At 33.9% G+C, this 21,874-nt stretch overlaps 1 protein-coding gene across 1 annotated transcript in view; it reads left to right on the top strand.

Annotated features, from left to right (window-relative positions):
- PHF14 (PHD finger protein 14) overlaps positions 1 to 21,874 on the top strand; it is a gene marked incomplete at both ends in the record, with an annotated part of 152,953 nt that overhangs the window by 1,524 nt on the left and 129,555 nt on the right. Inside the window, 3 exon segments of the mRNA XM_079538129.1 lie at positions 8,000 to 8,646; positions 13,240 to 13,384; positions 20,966 to 21,125. Of these exon segments, the coding sequence (XP_079394255.1) occupies positions 8,000 to 8,646; positions 13,240 to 13,384; positions 20,966 to 21,125 (952 nt within the window).

Here is a 21,874-nt window from a genome sequence, read left to right as displayed (position 1 = left end):
TTCTTGTAGTGCTCTTCTCTGTGCGTTCCTCAATCTGAATGAACATCCACAGAAACTGAAAGTAGACAAGATGCTGAATAAATTGAGCTCTCCTGGAGAGAGAGAGGAGGGGGAGAAAAGGGGCAGGACTCTGTTTGTTAAAAGCTGCATGGTGGATGTTTTACGTCATGCTCAGGGAAACAGGCAAAGAAAAGCAGTGTATTTAAGCTATAAGGGAAGCATTATGACACCTTGCCAAAGAACTGTACTTTCTTCGTTCTGCACTTGAGACGTTGATCTATGTTTTCATCTGACTTTATCTTGCAAAAATATTCCCCATCTCCTTGTAATTGTCTTTTTTTTTTTTTTTTTTTTAATCGTCTATGAAGATCTTGTGTATTAATGAACTTGAGAAGAGCTCAGTGGTCATTTCACCAGTACCAGTTCTGTTTGAAGTTTTGAAGGCTTTTCTTGTTTGCTTCTATAATACTGCTTTGGGATTTATTTTTTTTAATCCCTCCTTTAGGTCCCAAATAAAATCTCTCCATTTTGCATTAGAAACGTAGGTTGCGTTTGAAGGAAAAAGAAATACAATATGGAACGTGGACATGTAATCCAGAGCAATGTATTATTTGATAAGAAAGCTGTCATTCATTACTTAAAAGGAATGAAAGCTTTCTGTCTCAACTTTGGATGGATGGAAAGGACTATTTTGTTGTTGATTTTTCAACTTTCAGAGTACGTATGTGTGCAAGGGGGAACAGTGTCCACCTCAGAGTGGTTCAACTTCAGTTGCATTTTGAGGAAGTTGAATCTCTTTTAAAGCCACTGAATGGACTTAACTGTATAATTGGAAAAACCCAGTGGGTTACTCTTTTGTGTTTGAATATCTTATATGACTTCCTTTTGCATAACATTAAGAGAAAATGTTTTTGAAACAACAGTGTTGGATGTTTTTCACTTTTTTTTTTTTTTCTTCAAACATTGTCTTTAGTGTGGAAAAAAAAACTTTGTGAGGATTTGGAGGAGTTGGGATTTGGAGGAGTAGGAAGTTATTAAATGTATAGTATCTTAAACTGAATGAGAAGTTGTTGTACAGTTCATTTGGATAGCTGCAGAATATTTGAAATAGGGCATCTGTGATGATTTCAAAAGAGGCTGGTATAAAATACCCTTACGTTTGTTTGTACTTAATCCATTTCATGTAAGTGGAAGACGTACTAAAACAAAGGCACTTAGATAAATAAAATCGATCACTTCAAAGTTTGTATGTATGTATGTATGTATACTATATTTGTAGGGGAAAAAAAATGGTGTACACAGAAACACACCCACCAGACAAATTCTGGATTGCTGTTGATAGGATACTGATAGACAACATATTTTCCTTTTGCTCTCTGCAGGATTTAGTATTCAAAGCATAGTATGTAGTTCTCCACTAGAGTCAAGGTTGTTGCTCTTTTCCTTCTTTCACTGGGCTCCATGTGCAGCCTGTTGCAAATCATGGTCTGTATACATACAGTATTTAGTGGTTCTTTGAGTTCAGAATTTCACTGCACAGTTTGCTTATAGAGGGGATTAAATAAATAGGGGCACAGGTGATCTTTCTACATTGTAAATGACCACTGAGTCTACTTATGGCTCAAAAAGATTCCTTATCTGTGTTAATTTTATTGCTCTGCATTGCGTGTTTTATTTGAGTCATAAATATGTCTATAAGTAGCAATTTTTAAATTAAAAAAGAAGCAAATTTGACAGCTAAAGGTTCAAGGACTATCTAGACTATCTAAACACTGAATTAAAATTGTTCTGAAGTTGTTTACTCCCTGCTGATTTTGTTGCATCCATATGTATGAGCTTAAGGATTTTAAGTGATATGTGGGAGTAGATGATAATGTGCAAGTCTAGGAGGACTGAACCCTCAACATTAAAATTTCTATGCATGTTCTATCAGATTTCAGGGAATATGTGGTGCAGTAAGGATTTGATAAGTTGATGTTTGGTATTTATAGGAAGGAATTATAATTGCTTTTTTGCAATTTGAATGTTGTATTCAGAATCTTGATGTCTCAGTGACTCTTTCATTACAGGAAGTATATTTAATAGCCTAACATCTATTTTAATTGCAAAACTTTCAGTAGGAAATATGCCCTTTACTTACTGTGTTATTTTCTTATGGGTTTATGTTACACTAACAGCAATTATTGACTTTTCTATTCCAAAGAAAAATTATAACATCAGTTTAAAGGAATTGATTTTAGCACTGTTATGTTATTGTCAAATTATTTCATAGAAATAATTTCAGGCCTGTTGGCTTTGTATTATTTTAATGCTAAGTAATTATTTTTTTTTCCTAGCTCCTCTTTCATTGTTTCTTCATTAATTGCTTCTAAAGTTGTTCCTTGAACAAGCACGATACGTGAATTTAAGAACTGAACCTTTTTCAGTGTAACTAAGAAAAGTGTAGTTGAATTCAGCCTTAAGGAGCTGAATTCAGTCACTGCTTCTGCTAAAAGTCCCCTGGACTTTCATTTTTAGGGGCATTTCATAAATGTTTGCGATTTTTTCTTTTGTGTTGAGCATAAAGACTGACTTGCAGAAATACCATGTACTGTTATTCTCATTGAGGTCAATAGGAGCTCTGTTTAAATCATGTGATGATTTATATAAATGCATCTATTAGGTGTTCTGAAACACTTGTATTTGCAACTTTTGATTTCTCTGTCTTTATATAATTTGTTTCCTCTTCCATTGTTTCTTTCCTGTGCAGGATGTTGTCATATGAAAAGGTTTGCAGAGCATCAAATTGCAGTTGTGATAAACACAACTGAAATACAGATGAAGAAACTAAAGAGTTTTGTTTTTGAGAATGGACTTGGGGAATGTTTTTGCAGACAGAGAGGACAAGATAATTAACTTACTTAGCTAAACTTTAGATTAGCTCTGCTGCATTTTTTTTTTTTTTCAAGTAATTGCACAATATTAGTTATTGTAATTGAATTTGGAGACTTAACTTTGTGTTAGCTATATACAATAGCTATATGCTATACTACATATAGCTGTCTACCAATCAGGGGTATTTTGGAGTGACTGACTGGTGTTTTGATCTGGTGTTTTCTTTGGAAGTGCTGAGACTCGTGTTACTCTTTGTGTCCTGACAGTCATCATGGCTTTCATTCTGGTAACTTAAGGGTTTTATGATGAAGTAACATTGTTTTTCTTTGTTTCCTCCTGCTGTGACTTTTGCGTCTTATCTTTGCAGTAATGGTTACAAAACCATTGCTCGTACAAAACCCTGTACTTGTTCATTAAGACAGAATGCAAATTTGAATTCATGGTCTCCTACTTAGCTATTTAATACTTCTAATTTACTTTCTCTTGCATCTCCCCTTTTTTGTGTGTGTATGTATGCCTGTCTTGCCTATTTTGCGCTGCTTAGCTTCTGAGCTTCATTAACTCAGTGGGATGGACTGTTTACAGTGTGTCCACTTCTCAGGGAAGATATGATGTTTCAATTGTCAGCCATGTACTTGTGGCAGTGCCTCAGAGACTTAGTCTCCATTTATCATGTCCCTCTTTCAAGAGGTCAAACTCCTAGGAATCCAACTGTATGGAATATTATGGAATATTTAGCAGTGAAAGTTTGCTGAGAGAAGTCATGGGGCATATAATGCTTCATCCAAATGAGTAAAGTTCAAAAGACAGTTCAAAGTTCAAAGACTAAGCCTGAAACTGGGAAATGTCAAGTGAATTCAAGAGGTTGGGTAACTGATCTGTCTTGCAGAAGTCTGAGGCAGTTGAGGCAGTGCCTATGGACTCAATACAAAGTTAGCTTGAAGTTTTGAGTGCTTTTAAGATTTGAATAGATACCTGTGAAGATGCTGTGATATCACTGCTGCTAGTGTAGAAGTGAGAAAACTGCTTATTAAAAACCTTTGTTTCTCCTTTTTTTTTTCTTCTTCTTTTTCTTTCTATTAAATAAATACATCTTCTGAAATGATTGCAACAGTGGGTAATTGTTTTCATTTCCTGGACTTCCAGCCTGTGTGGTTAGAGATTTTTTTTTCATCTCTTGTTTTAGAAATAAACTTCCCACCTCAGAACAGTAGTATCTTAATTGGTTGTGATTTTTATTCTTTATGTTTACTATGTTTGTTCAGACGGTTCCAATTCTTTAATTGCTAGCATTACAGTATTGAATTTCCAATTGCCTACCTGGGTTTAAATATTTAAAGTAACTCTACCTTCATCTTTTGCGCAATAGTTTAAAAAAGCCAGTGTCATAATGTCGAAAAAGAGAATCTAGGTTTATGTTCAAAATGAAGTGTTAAGTCACATCCATTGCTGCTTTCACTATAGCTTTGGGTTATCAGTTTGAGCACAGTGAAGCTGTATGATTTAATTCTAATAGATAACTGTGGTCAAGAGTTTACCAGTTACATAACACGGCCTATGGCAATTCAAAAGTTCATTTAAATTTTCATGTATGGTCTGGTTTTCCTTGACTTCTTACATTGCATTATTAATTTTAGAGTTTTGTCATTAGTTTAAATGTTTCTTTAAGGTATTTTGGAATCTTCAATATTAATTTTAGTTTCTAGTTCATGTATTTTGGAAATTCAGCTGCTTTTACCCGTGCCTGATATAGCACATGTGAGCAGCTTGACTGTGGGCTTGTAGGTGTTCTAAAGTGTGATTCTAGCAGAGATATCTAGGTAATTTCTCAACTTCATGTAAAGGATTTGTTGTTCACCTTGTGACTGGGAGAAAAAGTCTACTAGGTTACTGATCATAGTTACAGTAATTCAACTGTTTTTACCTCCAAAGAAATGAATGTCTCCTGTAGCCCTTTTGTTGTTTTTGTTACTGTTTTGTTACTGTCCTCATGAAGGGGATGGTCTGAAGCATACTGCTAGGTATGCTAGATGACAAAAAAGGAAAGAAAAAAAAAAATGCCAGATGCTTCTTTTCTATTATCTGAAATTGGTTAGGCTTTGCCAGTGTAAGAGGCAAGACCAAAATTGAGTCTATGATGTCTTTTAGCTAGCTTATCCTTCAAACTGCTTTTTACAGAGCTGTTTGATAAGCTTAACACTACACTGAAGAATCAACCTGTCTTCTCTGAGTGAGTAGCCTTCTATTTCAGTAGTGTAGCACACACTCTCAAGTATGTATGGATTTTCTTAGAATGGGTAGTGTTCAGTTGCCTGCAAAATGGACCTACAAAAATCCTGGTGTTTGTTTTTAAACTGCTGTAAGATACTGTAGTTTGTAACTATAGTAACTGTTTGTAACTGCTGAAAGATACTGTAGTATCTTTCCTCTGAAGTCTTGAGCACAGCATGTGTTTGAATACTGCTGTTGTGGAGCTGCTTTTGTTTACCTTTGTTTACCTTCATTATACTTTTTCTGATGTTAATTCTGGTGCATAATGGAGATTATATACTGGAGAATTTCTAGTTACTGCTTCAGGGTGTGAGTTGCCACCTGCTCCTGTGCTCAGCAGTTAAAGCTACAATTTATACAGAAATAAATATACCATTATCTCTAATATTTGTTCTCAGCAGAACTCTGTATTCTTCACTATTTGACAGTGTATCTGGCCTAACCTTTTACTGAGAGTAGCTTGACTCTTTTCCATAGGAGATGACATAATGTGGTTGCCAATTTGAAAGAGCCATTCTTTAAGAATTTCTTTCAAGGAGAAAATTGTATGCTACAGTCTCTTTCTAACTGAAAGTGCATCTGACAGAAGAACTGCTACAAAAATAGCTGTTATCACAGAACCGCTCTTTTTATAGAAATACCTATCACAGTGGATGCATTCAAATAGAGATATCCTTTAGTATAGGTATCTCTGGTACGTGCGTGCATGCAGATAGAAAATACAAAATGTAACATGCAGTCAAAAGAGAGAATTTGAAGGTGAGAAGTGAATGAAACTTAAGTTTATTTGTTCTCTGCTTTATACTGTTTGTATGGCATATAACAGTTAGAGAGTATTCTTAGTGCAGCAGTATGGATGTACAAAATTCACTGTTGGTCAATAGGGTGTTTTTACAAAGGAAATAATTCTCAAACAAAAATTCCACCCAAAAATGAAGTGGAAGCTTAAATTCCCAAGAAATCTAAGCCTGTTCAGAAATGCAACCACACAAAGTGTCCAGAAATCTTAAATTACTGCTTTGATACAATATTGATATAATATATGCGTGTACGTATTATAAGGTAATAAGAGCTTGTGAAAATAATTGTAACATTGCAAGCTTTGTACTACTTTGACACATTGTCAGTAGAAGCCTGTAATACAAAAATTTGGTATCAATCATCCATCTGGCATTTAATCTGTAGCATAAATGCCTAGTGGAATACTCTAACTTTGGCCTTTGACCTAACTTTCTACCTTTAGAGTGGTCATGAGATTTGGCAAATAGGAATCCAAAGAAAGCTACTATAACATAAGAATTATTTCCTATACTGCATTTCAGTTAATATTGCTTTTCTTGCCTAGAAAGTATTTCACTATTTCAAAATTTGAGTTAGTTATGCTTCTACTTCAGGTACCATTATTAAGGCTGGTAGGGGAGGGGTGGGCATTACTAAATTACTCTTTGAGTAAAAGACTTTAATAAAACTTCCTTTTTTATCAGCTTGTAAGGGGCCTGTTGTTCACCTGGTAGGAGTAGTGTTCTGATCAGTAGTGGTAGCACCAATGTACTTTCTCATGTTGATAATTATACGATCCCCTTATCAGATTCTTTCTGCTTCCACATATGGGTATACCCATAAAACCAAAATTAACCAATATATTCATGTAACAGGTGAATAACCGGTCAGTCATATTCTGTGGGTGGGAATATGTGGCATGTGTGAAGTGTGCAGCATGTTCTCAAAATGTACGTGCCTTAAGAAGTATGTTGGCCTCCACTATTTCTTTATTTGGCTTTATAAAGAGGTGGTTAAGCACAGAAATTCTCTTTTTGTAAGGTGATCAAATCAGTGTCATATTTGTGTGCGGTAAGTAAAGTGAATAAATATATATATATTTGTTTAATTCACGTACCAAAACGTTTCTTCTCTCTATCTATTTAATAAAATCTGACAGTGCTACAAGGAGTTGATGAAGGCTCTGAACAAACTGAAAAATGTAGCTGTTGGGCAGTTGATTCATACATTGGATCAAGCAACTTTATACTTAATTTTTAAAAAAATCTTCTCTTGTTTTTTTTTTTTTTTTTTTTTTTTTCATTAAAACAAATACTGTAAGTGAAAAACAGTGGGAAGATATAAGATGGAAGAAAAGTCAAGGAGGATGATCTTTGTAAATTAACAAGTTCGCTTGTCATCTTTTTTCAATAATTCTTGTGTAATTTGTACTACAGATGCCTTTATTTTTGAGATTTTTTTTTTAACATATGAATCTTTTTTTGTTCCTTGATCATGTGCAAACTGACTTGTGTTAATTAATGCACTCAGAAAAATATCATGTGGGTTATCTAAAGCTAGAATTTAGTGCTGTTCTGCAGACTTAATGCTGAATGAAGCATAGTTCATATACAGCTTGTAACTAATGTTGAAGGAAACCCCAAACCATAAAAATAAACCCATAACAGAAATGAATTTATAGGATTAGCTACATTCTTCTTTTTTTAAATACAATTTTTGTAAACTTAGAAAGCATCTCCAAAAATTAAAAATTTAATACTGTTTTATTAAAATGACACTTTACTTATTGTTAATATTAATAATAGCTGCAGTTCAAATGAACATTTAATGTTCATTAATAAATTTTACCATCTTTTTTTTGGCATTTAAAAATGCACTGATGTTTTAACAGATTCTCAACATAGCACTTGAAATAGCAGTATTTGGAGACAAATTGAAAAAAAAATAAACGTGGATTTCCTTATTAGGGAGGAACATGCATCATTCTTTTGTTTAACAACTTGCTTCAACAGACTTTATTTTTGGGGGTACATTTGTTTTGGAACTTCTTTTTAAATTTTCATATACTCAACAGATTCTGAAGGAAGTGGTCATGGAAGTGAAGATGCATCAAAGGACAGTGGAGAAGGTTCCTGTACTGAATCAGAAGAAAATATCTTGGAGGAGGAACCAGCAGAAGAGAAAGTAGAAGAGCAACAGCCAAAGAGCTCTGCTGAAGAAGTGCCAACAGCAGACAAAGAGATAATTAAAACTGAAAAGAAAGAGCAAGAAGATGAAGAAGAGAAGCCGAAAAAGAAGAAAGAAAAAGAGAAAGCAGCTGAAAGTGATCCTGTGGCTGATGAACAAGCAAGTGAACCAAAAAAATGGAATTTGCGCAGGAACCGACCATTACTGGATTTTGTGTCAATGGAAGAACTAAATGATATGGATGATTATGATAGTGAAGATGACAATGACTGGCGGCCTACTCCTGAGAAGAAAAAAGGGAAAAATGCACTGCGAAAAGAAGGGAGTGATGGAGATAATGAGGATGATGAAGATGATGGGAGTGGAAGTGATGAGGATGACAATGATGAGGAAGGTAACGAAGAAGATAATAGCAGCACAGCTAGCGATGGAGGATCCAAGAAGAAGAAGAGTAAAGTTCTTAACAGAAATAATGCAGATGATGAGGAACTGACAAATGATAGCCTGGCTCTTTCACAAAGCAAGAGTAATGAGGTAGTGCAACCAACTTTCTATAATATATCTCTTGAGAAATGGAAACTACTCTCCAGTGCTGTTCTGTTAATTTGAAAAGTTAAAACTGATTGGCTGGCATTGTGTTTAGAGGAATAAACAAAGCAGCAAAATTGGGCTAAATAAGCACTCACTGCTTATTAAATAAACTTGCTCGGACCATTTGGCCGATCCATTGCCACTAAAGTCAATAGACAGACTTCTCTTGGCTTTAATGGGAAGGGCAATTGAATTAATTCTGAAGCAAATACAAGCTCTGGTCTGCAAATCAGCATGTAACAGCAGAATATTTAGGTTAGTTGTAGGTTAGATGTAGCGCATCTATAATGTTATAAAAATTAGAAACGTCACATTCTCATAGTAGCTAAATAATAGGTTATTCTGTATCCCAGCCCTTCTTTGTCACAAGCATCAAAGTCTGAATGCTAGAATTCTAAGTAAGGAAATATACGCAGTTGGGTTTAAAATCTAAGGACAATCATGGCAATTTATGTTGTTTTTACATATAATGCATACAAGTGAAGTAATTCCCTACAGTGCTAAGAAGCATTTGTGTGCTTAATCATTACAGTAACTATTTTCTATTTGTGGAATCTGACAATATTATGGTAAGTGTCTAATAATGAAACTTTCTTTTCCAGTACAGTTACAGTTGCCTTAGAGGTTGAGTCCATGGAAGAATTAAAAGATAGTAGGTTGTCAGGATGGCTGACTTCTCCTCCAGTAGCAAAATCGTAAACAGAGTTTAAAAAAAAAAATGTTATTGTAAAATCTACATTCTATTTTCAGGAAACAATTGCAGCGTAATTGAAACATTTGCTAAATTATAGAGTATAACAATTAAAAGTATTGCTGCTTCATTTAGACATTATTTTAATGAAGAGTAAGCAAAATAATTGGAGGAATCAGTGGTCTCTGATCAAGATTTTGATGTATATATTTATGTACGTATGTATAATTGCAAGCCAGATGTGCAGTTTTAATAACAGGAGATAATCAAATAATTGTTTAAAAATGCATAGTTCTAGTTTTTGTTTTTTTTTAATTCTCTGTAGCTATCTACTTATAAATAAATGGTGATGCTTAGAAATGTTGTTTACTATATTAGATGCTGCTTGGAGTAGTAATAAGTAATAGCAATAAGAGAATGTTTTTATTATTTTTAAACTTGTATGCCATTTACAGTCTGCAGACTTTCTCTTTCATTACACATCTAAGCTGGCCTGTGAAATGGTTTCACTTTGGCAGATATAAAGATCTTTCTATCCTGATCAGGCTACTGTTTATCTTTCATTATCAAGGTCTGTACAACACAATTCTTGTGTTGTTACCTGTACTGTCTTTGCTCAGGAGCTGAAAGGGCTTTGCCAGTATCAATGATGAGAACCAGGTCATCATTGGGAGATGGGTTATTTCCTTCCAGTGTTGTTTCCCATATCAGAATGGAAATGAAATCTTAGATTGTTAGGGATATATTCTTCAAGATGTCCTAAACTTCCATTGACTTGGAAAAAGAAGCCTACTTCAGAGACTCAGAGCACTCTTAAAATGCATCTTTTGGGAACCCTCCTAATATGCATATATTCCTCCTTGAATTTAAGACATCAATCAAAAGATAAAAATCAGAATTTGACATTTTGCAGTTCGTGCTAGAATTCTGTAACTGTGAAGCTGAATGCTGTTTGTGAACAGATCTTTTAGCTAAGAGTCTTTCAACAGTGTCTATACACTGGATTCTAGAACTCATTTTTAGATTAATATTCAACTCTATTTTTAACAGCCAATACTGTGGGGGGGAAAAAAAAAAGCTGTATTGCAAAATCTCATTACGTTGCAGAAGCTAAGTTCTTAGAAAAACAGATGTCTTAAGGCATAATTACTGCATGGAAGATTGTTCAGGTAGTTAACTCTGAATATTGTAGTATACATTGTATATATTCTAAGCCTTAGTATGCATTCTTAAATTCTGTGCGGCCCAGTTCCTTTTTTTGATTGGTGTGCAGTTTTTATTTTATTTTTCTGCACTTAAAATATTTTGAGGCATGGATAGAGAGTCTTCTAACCTGTGCTGTAATGAAATTCTATGTGCTTATGTACTGTATTGAGCAGAGGCAGACAAACATAGATTTCTTTTGCAAGGTCAAGCATCATTAGAGAAATGATACTTTCATGTTTTTTTTTATAAATTGCTACCACTTCATGGGATTCTCTTATTCCTAGTGAGGTGATTGTGATAATTACTGTTTTTTAAGATCTCATTATGTTTATAAATAGGTAGGCATATAGCTTGAATGAAGTCCTTATTCTCACTTGGATAGGGAACAGGAGTTGATTGAGAAGTTCCTGCCTTTTTCTCCAAGTCTGTGTCTGTCTGCATGAAAAACAATGTTATTCTTGTCTGCATTTGACCTGTTGGCTTTCTGGCTTTCTTCACATAATGTAAATCAAGATAGCTGTGAATCCTAACTCTAGATCCGACCTTCCATCACTTTTTTGTTTTGCTCATGTTTGCAAATTTTTTTTTTTTTTTTTTTTTTTACAGTGCAGATCTGTGCATTTACTGTAATGTTTTTGGTTTTTTTTTTTTTTTTTTTTTTTTTTTTTTTAGTTACTAGACTTTGGACTTCTGTGACAGGAGAAATTGCAAATTAATTTTAAGTTTATGTTAATGAAGCCAAGTAATAATTTAAGTTGGAAGTATAGTCAGAAGAAATGGGTTTCTGGAGGCATGTAAAATGCTTCCAAGAAGCTGGTGGTACGGAACCGTTAATCTGCCAAAGTTGGGGAGTATCTCCTATTCGAACTGTGTATATTATGTGTGATGGTGTGACACAATATTTTTGACAAATACGTGCAAATTTCTTGTTTGACTCAAAGTACTTCATAGTTTCCTCTTAAAAGAAAGATGGAAGAAGTGCTTAGTCGGCATGTATTTATTAGGGGAAGAGCATGATCTTATGAACAATTATGTTGTCTTTCATTTTTTTTGATTTTTTTTTTTTTTAATTTTTTTTTACCTCTGGATGAGGTGGAATTTTTTAGTTTGTATTTTGTAGGCCATCTTTCTTTTCTTCAGAGAATATAGATGGGAGATTCCAAAACTAGAAGTAACTTTGCAATTTTCTACAGCTTTCTAACAAGCCACTTCTATTTGGAATAAGCCAGTTGAAATTGGCTAGAAAAAACAAAGGTATCCCTGCCAGCCTCCAAATACCTGCTCTGGATAAACCTGAAGTACAAAAAGGCTTTATCAGTGATTCATTGAAAACTTTGAGTAGAGCAGAGACTGTATCAGATTGACAGACTACCACAGAATAATAATTGCATAGACTGGTGAAAGAATTTAGGATCTTTGAGAAGGAATATCTGTTTCACTTACCATTCATAATAATTTTTATCTGCTTTGGATATGGAAGCGCTGTATTGGTACTATGTGTTTTTTTTTTTTTATTATTCATTAATGGGGGGAATGGAGTGGAAAGAGTAAAAAAAAAGTTTGAAAGGCAACTTTCCACCTTAATTTTGTTTCACCTATTTAATACACTGCAGCACTCTTGTAATATTCTCAGGCCTTTAGTGTGTTGAATGGATGCCATTTAGCCCTGAACTATCAGCCTCTGCTCTGAAAGTCTTAATTTCTTCTTTTTCCTACTTTTTTTCTTTCAGCTGTGTGTCTAGTCCCTGTAAGCCTTCATATCACCAGCGAAGATAGTCCAAACTCTGTTTGCTTTTAGTATAGGAAAGAAGAAAATTTACATAAGTTACGAAACTTTTGTGTAAGAGATAGTCAGTATACCTCACTGAAATAATAAGAAGTTGAGGTCATGGTGTTTATGGAAACAATGGAAATTCACATCCAACTTTATTTGGTTTGTGAGGTACTGCTTTGTTTCCTTAAAGAAACTCCTTTTTAAAAGGGAATTCTAAAAGGGAGTAGTGTAATACACATTGAAGGTTGCAAAAATGAGCATTGGACTTCCTTGTATATCCTATAAAAGAAAATGAATTGTTTTAATATATCATACAGTTTTGCATAGAGGCATATACGTTTGCATGTAACAAAATAAAACAACTGAGTCAGTAAGTTGTTACACTTTATTTATGTGAAGACTCATCAGGCTTTTGTTAGCTCTTTATTTTCAAGTTTTAATACAACAATACAGGAAGGTTGTTGGTTTTTTGTCTGTTTTTGTTTTTTTTTTTTTCCAACAAAGGGAATCTTCCTTTCCAAATATTAGGATAATGAAGGTCACCTCTTTTTTTTTCTTTTTTTTTTTTTTTTTTTTTTTTGGTGGTCCTCTTTTCCTTTTTAGATGGCTTTCTGTTGTGTTCCTTGTTAGTGTCAAATATATGATTTCAGTACAACCAGAACTACAAACCTAGCAAGATCAGATTGTGTCCATTCCAGCTTTTAATTTTGTGGATGAAGAGTTTGAATGTTTGACAACAACAATGAAGTGCATGAGGCTTTTTGTTGTTCTTTTTTCCACAAAATTGAACAAATAACAGATCTTCTGTTTTACATAAAATTGAAGTTCCTGTTGTAATTCATGTGCATTCATTTTTTGGTATTAGGACTCCTTGATCCTTGAGAAGTCCCAAAATTGGAGTTCCCAGAAAATGGACCATATTTTGATTTGTTGCGTTTGTCTTGGAGATAACAGTGAAGATGCTGATGAAATAATCCAGTGTGACAACTGTGGAATAACAGTGCATGAAGGTAATACAATTCCTTCATTGTTAATGCATGAGGAAAGCATAAGCTTTACTTCTATTAAAATTTTTACTTGCTTCAAAAAAAATTAAGCCTTTGAACTCTGGTGAGTAATTTTTTGTAGTGCCACATGGATTCTTTGTAGTATTGCATTCATCTATTTTAGGAAAGCTAATACAAGCAAGTACAGCATAGGTCATGGTCTACGTATATCTGCGAAATTGATGACATTTTGCTAATGCTTCTTCCTGTAGATTGTATTTTTGAGACTTTAGGATTTAATATCAGATGAAATTGTCTATTTCAGTAATTAGATTGCATGATTGGGTAGAAGATAGTGAGAATAGGAGAATTCATAGGAGAAAGGGACTTTTGCATGTATTTTTGCTGTATTAAAGAGGCAGAGAGATGAGAAAAGAATTGAATGTGGCAGCTAGCCTTGGCCTCTAATTTTTAATGGCAATTTTAAAGTTAAAATATACTTAAATTGTTGATTTGCTAATTGCTTTGGCATCTAGTAGATGTTTATATTAAGTGTAGGAGGTCTTTCCTGCAGCGTATGGGGGAGGGTTTAAGAGAAATGATCTGATATTTGCTGTGAATACTGTTCTGAAGTATTAACTTGGTTGCAATTTTCTGTGATTTGTCGATATACTGGTAAGTTAAAAGATGATCTCAAAAGATGAGAAAAATAGGTTTCTGTAGTCAAGTTTTCACTGATGTTTTTTAAAGGAGCGCTTCCTGGGTGATCATGAGATGGGCATGTGGAACTTTAATGGTCCTTATGGGAAAGATGAGACTGATTGTTTTTGCTCTTTATCTTGAGGATGGAAGATAAAGTAGATAAAAATATAGATAGGTATACATATTTTTGTTGAAATTTAAATTCTGTATTCTTGACAACTTTTCTTTTTAATGAAAACTTTTTATTATTTCTGCCATCCTGTACTATTCTCCTTTTAAATAAGATAGGCTACTTTTAATCCTTGAAGTTAAAAGAAGGTAGACTTTTATTCTTCAAAGGCATGAATGATATTTATATAATCTGTGCAATTTATGCCCTTTTAAAATTTGTTGGAGTTGTTCACTGATGCATGACTTTTCATGTAGGAAATGCTTTTCCTTATCTGCTATTCTACTTTTGTTTTCACACATTTAAAAATGGTTTCAAAGCAGTATTTTTCATGTACTCATCTGTGGTTCAATTCCTTGTTTAATACCAATTAGGAAATGGCAGGTGGAATTCCATCCTCATTTCTAGATACCTACTGCTCAGTGTTGAGATGTACTGTAACTCCTAAATTCCTGTCACAGTCCAGACCTCCCTTCACTCTTGTTCTGTGTAGTTTGGCTTTTCTAGCACAGCTAGCTTCCCTCTGTGCATACTCTGTGCACCTGAGTAATTGGTACAAGTACCTTAACCACTAGATTTAGTATTTGCCTGCTCAGTAATGATTTGCATTCCTTTTGATTTGCTCTCTTGCATTAATTGCATAATGTCTTCCATAGGAAGGAAGAGTGATAACTCATCTGGGAGTAACTTTGTCAGAGCTCTGGACAAATGTTATTATTTGGTCTACAAGATGTATAGGATTCTAGTTTGGACATAAAATTGTGGGTGGCTAATGAACTCTTTGTTTGGCTTACTGAACAGACTTTGAGATTGTTAGAAATTTATTTCCTTTTAGGGCAACTCTTTGTGTGGTGTTCGTATCAAATATGTGGCCTGTGTGTCTCATCCTAAAACTGCCTTTCTGGTGCAGACAGCTTGTAAAAACTCAGTCACGTTTGAAAACCAAATGGCATTTTTTTTCTAGTCAGGAGTCTGTAACTACTCCATAACCTACGCAAGCAGCATACATGTATATACTAATACCCAGTCCTATAGTTGACATTTTTATGTCTAAAAAAATCTTAAGTTCAGTCTGCAAATTGTCGCATTCATCAACTACATCTGTTCTCAATTCACATATTAATCCTTTTTTCTTAAGAGGAAAAATAGCAGCTTATATTGCTAGAAAAAAAAATCTTTTGAATTTGTAGTTGTACAGTTGCTTGTGTATTTATTTCAGCATGCAAATAATTCTCATTTATTTAAAAAAAAAAAAAAAATCATCTTCAGGCTGTAATTTGTCACTTTGGATAAATGCTTTTGTGATAAGATCTTGTAGTAGCAGGACACCCCCAACTGTGATGTCAGTTGTCGTGACATATTGATTTCAGTGTGTCTGAAGAGAATGTCTGATGCATATCATAAGATATGAACTAACTGTAGATAGTATGCTTGCCAGATATTGCCCTTGTGTTATTTACTGGGAATTAAACAAGAAAGAGAAGTTCCACTTTTTTCTAGCTGTTACTTTTCCATCCCCTCTGTGTGTGGGTTGTTTTTTTTTTTTTTTTTTTAACTTTTGCATGCTGGGTATGGTGGGAAATAAACCTTAAGTTGCTAAAAGCAGTAGTGTGGTCTACATGTGCTTTAATTTTGATGCTTATCTTGGTTTGCTTACGTCTGATGTAAACATTCATTTTTGTCTTGTTATGTACTCTAGTACTTTCCCTTATCTAAATAAAAATAGTCTTATTGTGCATGGTTAATGTCTTTATTTTAAACTTCTGATCCAGTTAAGGACTGAATGTAATATTGTTATCTCACAGCGTTTCTTTTTGAAAACCTACAGTTCACTTAAGTTCATGCTTTCATGAACTTTATAATTAGATCAGGATTTGAAATATACGTGACTGTTGTTAGCATATGCAGACATTCAGTTTGGCAAAAGATTATCCTTGGAGAGAAGGTTCTCTCTTCCCTTTTCCCTCAGTGACATGTGTTTCAGGACACTTGCTTTAATGCTAGCATCTTAAAGTGTTTGTAATTTCATTTTAATGATAATGCATAAAAACAAGCTAATGGCAGTATGCGGTGGACTTAAATTCAGGAAATTCAGTTTTCTGTATGAAATTATGTTCAGTAGACAACTGCAGTCATAATATGTAGATTCAGGTTGTGGAAGAGTAAATGCTAGGAGAATTTCAACTTCTTGACTATTTCATATATTTAAATTCATGGGCTTTGCTATCATATAGCTTTATTGTTTAGTGCAAGAAGCTTTCAAGGAAATGGCAGACATAGAGTGACAGAATGATAAGGATTACTTATATTAAACATGGGCACTTCATGAGCACTGATTGAGAAGAAGCTCTCGTAGTCCAAAGAACCAAAATTCTATGAACAGTAAGGAAAAACAGTATGCATTTTCAGTTGTTTAAAATGTTGGGGGTTTTATAGTATAGTTTCAGGTGAAAGGGGTAGATGGTGCACTTAATGCTGACTAGATTCCAGATGCAGTAACTCCAATGAAACCTGTAGTTTTCATTACAAGAATTATCTTTTTCTTGTTAGCCTTTCAATCCCAAGCTAGTTACACCACCTAAACAACTGTGCTGCATTGAGAAAGAACCTGGAAGATTACCTCCTAATGTTGCTTTTGAGATAGAGTGGTAGTGAGCTGTTACATTGCTTTCTGTTTCAAAAACCACAGTTCCCAACAGTTAGTACAGGAGGGTCAGCTAGAACAGCTTTGTCATGCTTATCATAGTAAATGTTCAAGAAAAAGTTTGGAAAGACTTGTCCAGCAGCTTCAGTTTCATGTCTGTGTGCCTATGCATTTTAAAAAGACATAAAAGTAGCACTGAGAATCTTTTAAAAGGACATTTTTTTGTAATCAAATGCTTTCTGTACTGTCTGATTTTAATATACAAACTGTGTTGTAGCTCTGCAGTAGAAAACACTTTATTTTTTCAACTTAAAAAATGATGTATGTCTTTTATGATGGTTGTTAAACTGTTATTTGAAATTAATTGACAGTCATTAAAAGTGTGGTTTAGTTTAGGACTGCAAATCCATCTTTTTCATCAGTGTTAATTGATGAATTGTTAATATACTAATCCTGCTTAGTATATTTACTTGTTTGTATGTACTTGATAAATAGTACGCAGTTTGTGTGCATATAACATTCCATTAGCTGTTTTGAAAAAGTAATATTAATCCGATCAATTTAGGCTTTCAGTTCACAGTTACTATTACAACTAATGATAGCAAGAGGAAAATATGAACTCAACATTTCTCAAAGTTTCTCAATATTTTTTTCTAAATGTTGTTGCTACTCAGCAGCTTTCTTTACCTTTGACAGAGTTTGCAGCTGTTCGGCTTTTACTTAAGCTGAAATTGAGATTTTTAGCCCAGTCCGTACATTTCTACAGTAGGGTTTTGTGCTTTTGTTTTCTTATGTCAACTGAAGTAAAACCAAGGGGATTTGTTGTTTCTTGTTTAAAAAATAAAATTGTTACAGCTCTTCCTCTACATTTGTCATCTTGATGTCAAATAATATCATTACTATTTTATGTAGTATTTACTTTATTTAGAAGCCAGTAGCATTCTTGCTGGATTTCCTTTCCTTCAGCTCTTCTAGACAAGATCAGGCAGCTTAGGACCGCACAGCTGTTTGCTCACTCCACCTCTCTTTCCTGAAGGAATGATTGAATTAGAAAATTAATGAATAGAAAGTTAAAACGTGGGTTGTGATAAAGATGATTTAGTAGGATAGAAAAGGTAGGGAAAATAATACTGATGCATAGGGCAATTCCTTGCCACCAACTGATGATGCCCAGCCAGCCCCCAAGCAGCAGCAGTACCCACCCTGGCCATCCCTTCCTCCAGCTTTATTGCTGAGCATGATATTATATGGTATAGGGCATCACTTTGGTCAGTCTGGATCAGCAATACTTGGTCTGGCCCCTCCCAACTCCTTGTGCAGCCCCATTTTCTTCCTGGTACGACAACATGAGTAAGTAAAAAGTCCTTGGCTATGTGTAAGCACTGCTCTCTAATAATAAAAACATTGGTATAATATCAATGTTATTCTGATCTTCAATCCAAAATACAGCACTATACCAGCTACTGGGGAGAAAATTAACTCTGTCCCAGCTGAAACAAGGATGTCAGCCCTTACTGGAAATCCAGTGTATTTTCTCTGGCTAATGACCATCACTTTTGCTGCTTGTAACAGTATATTTAGGTTTTGCTGAATGACAGGGAAAAGACTAAATGCCTCCTTGTTTCTGTTATAGATCTTGAAGTCTTTAAAGCTGTCACTAAGACAGTTGTGTGAATTAGGAAAAAATACTTGAGTTATAAATCCTCATGAGAAAATGACCTAGATTTGTGGTGTTGCAGAAAAAACAATTTTGATGTCAACATACATGATAAGGGTGGAAATAATTACAGCTAATGCATGTTGAAGTTTTCTAGGAAAAAGGAAGAAAATATTAGCTAGAATTGAATGATAAGTGTAACTGGCAAATCCTTCAGAGTGAAGATACGACACCATTGTAATTTTAGTAGACTGATGATGCTTTGTTTAGAAAAGCAAATCTAATTACACTTGATTGTAGAAGAGTCACTGTTTGGAAGAAACTAATCTTATTTTGCTGTATTGACTGATGACAGTATTTCTCCTCCTGTAGTGTTATGTAATTTTTAATAAATTTATTTAGGGAATTTTTTTTTTTAAATCTACAGACTGTTCTCAAAGTCTAAATTTTTCATCAGCTATACGATATCAGTGGGCTTTGTGTTTGTACATTAATGTAATTGTTTAAAAGGTGCTTTGCTGGCAGTTATTCAACATTGTGGCATTGCAACTAAAAAAAAAAAAAAAAAAAAAAAGAAGACTATCTACAATGCTCTTTAAAGCTACTGGGATGCTAAAGAAATTTGAATCAGTTTATAAGTGAGCTAGATGGTATTTTGTATACCTAATGCAACTTGTCTGTGGATGCACTGCTGAGCATTATTTATCTCTTGATTCTGGAATACTTCTTATTAAAAAAACAAACAAAAAAAAAACCCAGAACATACTTTTGTCATAGTTAAGTATTTTTTGATGAACCCCATGCTGTAATGGAGGACTGTATTTCTTAAATGGTACCTATAGTGTTTCTGATTACTTTCTGAATATAGTTTCACATTATTATCTCTGTTGCTGTCATAAAGAGGGTTAGAGTACTGTTGCTGTTTTACTGCAGTCAGTAGAGAACCAAACTAATAAATTACATTTCTATTTAATTATAAAAATTAAAGGATTTAATTGCTCTGCAAGCAAAATTGCTACTTGATCATTCTTATCTGGCAAACAACTGAATTTAGTCTTTCAGTAAGGTCTCTGCTTTGATGTTGACAGTGAAATTCTTTTTTTTCTCACTGAGCAGCAGATAAATATTCAGTGTGGCATATGCAGAAGTATAGTTTTCTGGTGATAAGCTTTGAGTTTTCTTTGTCATTTACAGTAGTAATAATACCACTCTTACTCTTGTCCATATTTGTCCAAAATTGAAGTAACAAGCTTCTAAATGGCTTTGAAGGAAAATTTTCCTGATCTTATGGTGATTAAGCATGCAGTAACACCTTAAAAACATAAAAATACACTGACTACACTGACTATACCAAAAAAAGAATTGAGTCACGATGAATTTAATCATAATTTAAAACCAGCTAAAAGTGGTGATGATGATTGATGAATATATAAAAACGTTTTTAAGTGAAACGGTCTGTCAAAACTCAATCTGTGCTTGTCAAACAATACTTTGATTTTAAAGTTACAAAAGGTCTTAGATTTATGCTTCAGGGGTTTTAAGAATACGTTTGGTTTTTCTTATTGTGTATGTTCTCTTGCTGAATTAGATATTGAATGTGAAGCAGAAAAGTGGAATGGATATTTGTTGTCTGCATACTGCTGGCATGATCAACTCGTTTAAAAAAAAAAAAAGACAACAAAAACATTTAATTGAGGGTAATGAGAGGGAGAAAGATAGGAATGTCTTGAACCTTGGACATGCTCTCAAACCTTTAACTCAATGATACACATGGATTCATGACATGCTGCTAGTACTGGAGAATTTTAGAAACCATGTTATAGTTTGGTAAGACTGTTAATTCAACTGAAAGTAGAGTTTCCAGGCTGCTCAAGAAGACGTGTAGGTATGCAGAAGCTCTAGAATTGCCACAGTGGAGGAAAGATATATAAAAGATCTAACAGGATAATAAATAGACTGAGAATTGTCTAAAGACACTAAGAAATAACGTATTTCAGTATTTTATAGAATTTCTTAAATTTTTCCTCAGATGTTATATTTAATCTGAAATATATGCATGTAATTCAAAAAAGTGCTTTGTTTCTTGCTCAGTGTTTGTGGGTTCATTTAAGTCTTAGTTTTTTACTTCATAATGAATAGGCTGAAAGAACAGAGTAAAGTGAACTTCTTCCTTTCATTTTTTTGATTGTAATCTAAGACATTCCTATATAATATATCACATTTTAGAATTAGAGCCTCTGTGAAAATAGAAGTTTTGCACTGAAGTTACTCTTGCGAAAATATTGGATGCTTTCTTGGGATTTTCATTGTCATTAAACTCTGTGTGTGTGTGTGTGTGTGTGTGTGTGTATTTCCTGCTGAAAATTATAAACTAAGAACTGTATGCCTACTTGTCTTTCCTTATATTTTCTTCCATTTCTTTTATGTGTGAAGGTTGCTATGGTGTTGATGGAGAGAGTGATTCTATCATGAGCTCAGCTTCAGAAAATTCCACTGAACCCTGGTTTTGTGATGCATGCAAATGTGGTGTCACACCTAGTTGTGAACTATGTCCTAACCAAGATGGGATCTTCAAGGAGACAGATGCAGGCAGGTAAGGCTGAAGAAGTGCCATTTTAAATTGATATGAGCTTAAATTTAAAGATGGGATTTTGCTCTAGTCTGTTCCTATAGGCAAAAGAGTCATAAATTAAGCTGTTGGTATTCTTTTTCTCAGTTCATTTTAGAGTGGGGTGCTCACTGGATAGGCAGTCACCCAATCTTTTTTTTTTTTTTTTTATTTGCACACCTAATATTCTTCACACTAGTTGGGAAGATGTTCTCTTAAACTGAATTTGAGCATGATGGTTTATTGATGTATGAGCAACAGATGTTTCTAAGTAAAGCAATATAACACCACTTCAGGAAATGGTAATACTTGTGAATACATGAAATCACCATGTATTGTATGTGTAGAGATGTCTTACTGGATATAGTAGATCTTTCTCATGCAATATCTTCCATTTCTGTATATTTAAAAAATAAATTAATACATGAGTGTTAATGGAAACTTATTTTCTGCAGTAAAGAGAAGAGCAGAGTTATCGATTATGTCTGCTTTTTTTGGCTAATGTTGATGAATATGTTATTATTTAGATCACAGCAGTTAAGTTATTTTTCCATACATTTTACAATTATGTAAATTGCAGGTTTGCAGCGACATATAAAACTTTCAGGCTTGATATGTAGGATTACAGAAGTCTGCAGACATCTTACTGACGATTGTGGTTGAATTGGAAGGAATTCAGTTATTCCGGTATTAGTACAAATGTTTTAAAATTCAGCCCTTTCATGTTATTCATT

This window comes from Tetrao urogallus (assembly GCF_951394365.1).
Source record: "Tetrao urogallus genome assembly, chromosome: 7".
In the NCBI taxonomy this organism is placed as follows: domain Eukaryota; kingdom Metazoa; phylum Chordata; class Aves; order Galliformes; family Phasianidae; genus Tetrao; species Tetrao urogallus.
Note: the sequence above shows the minus strand (reverse complement) of the source record. Positions and strands in the feature narration are given on the sequence as shown.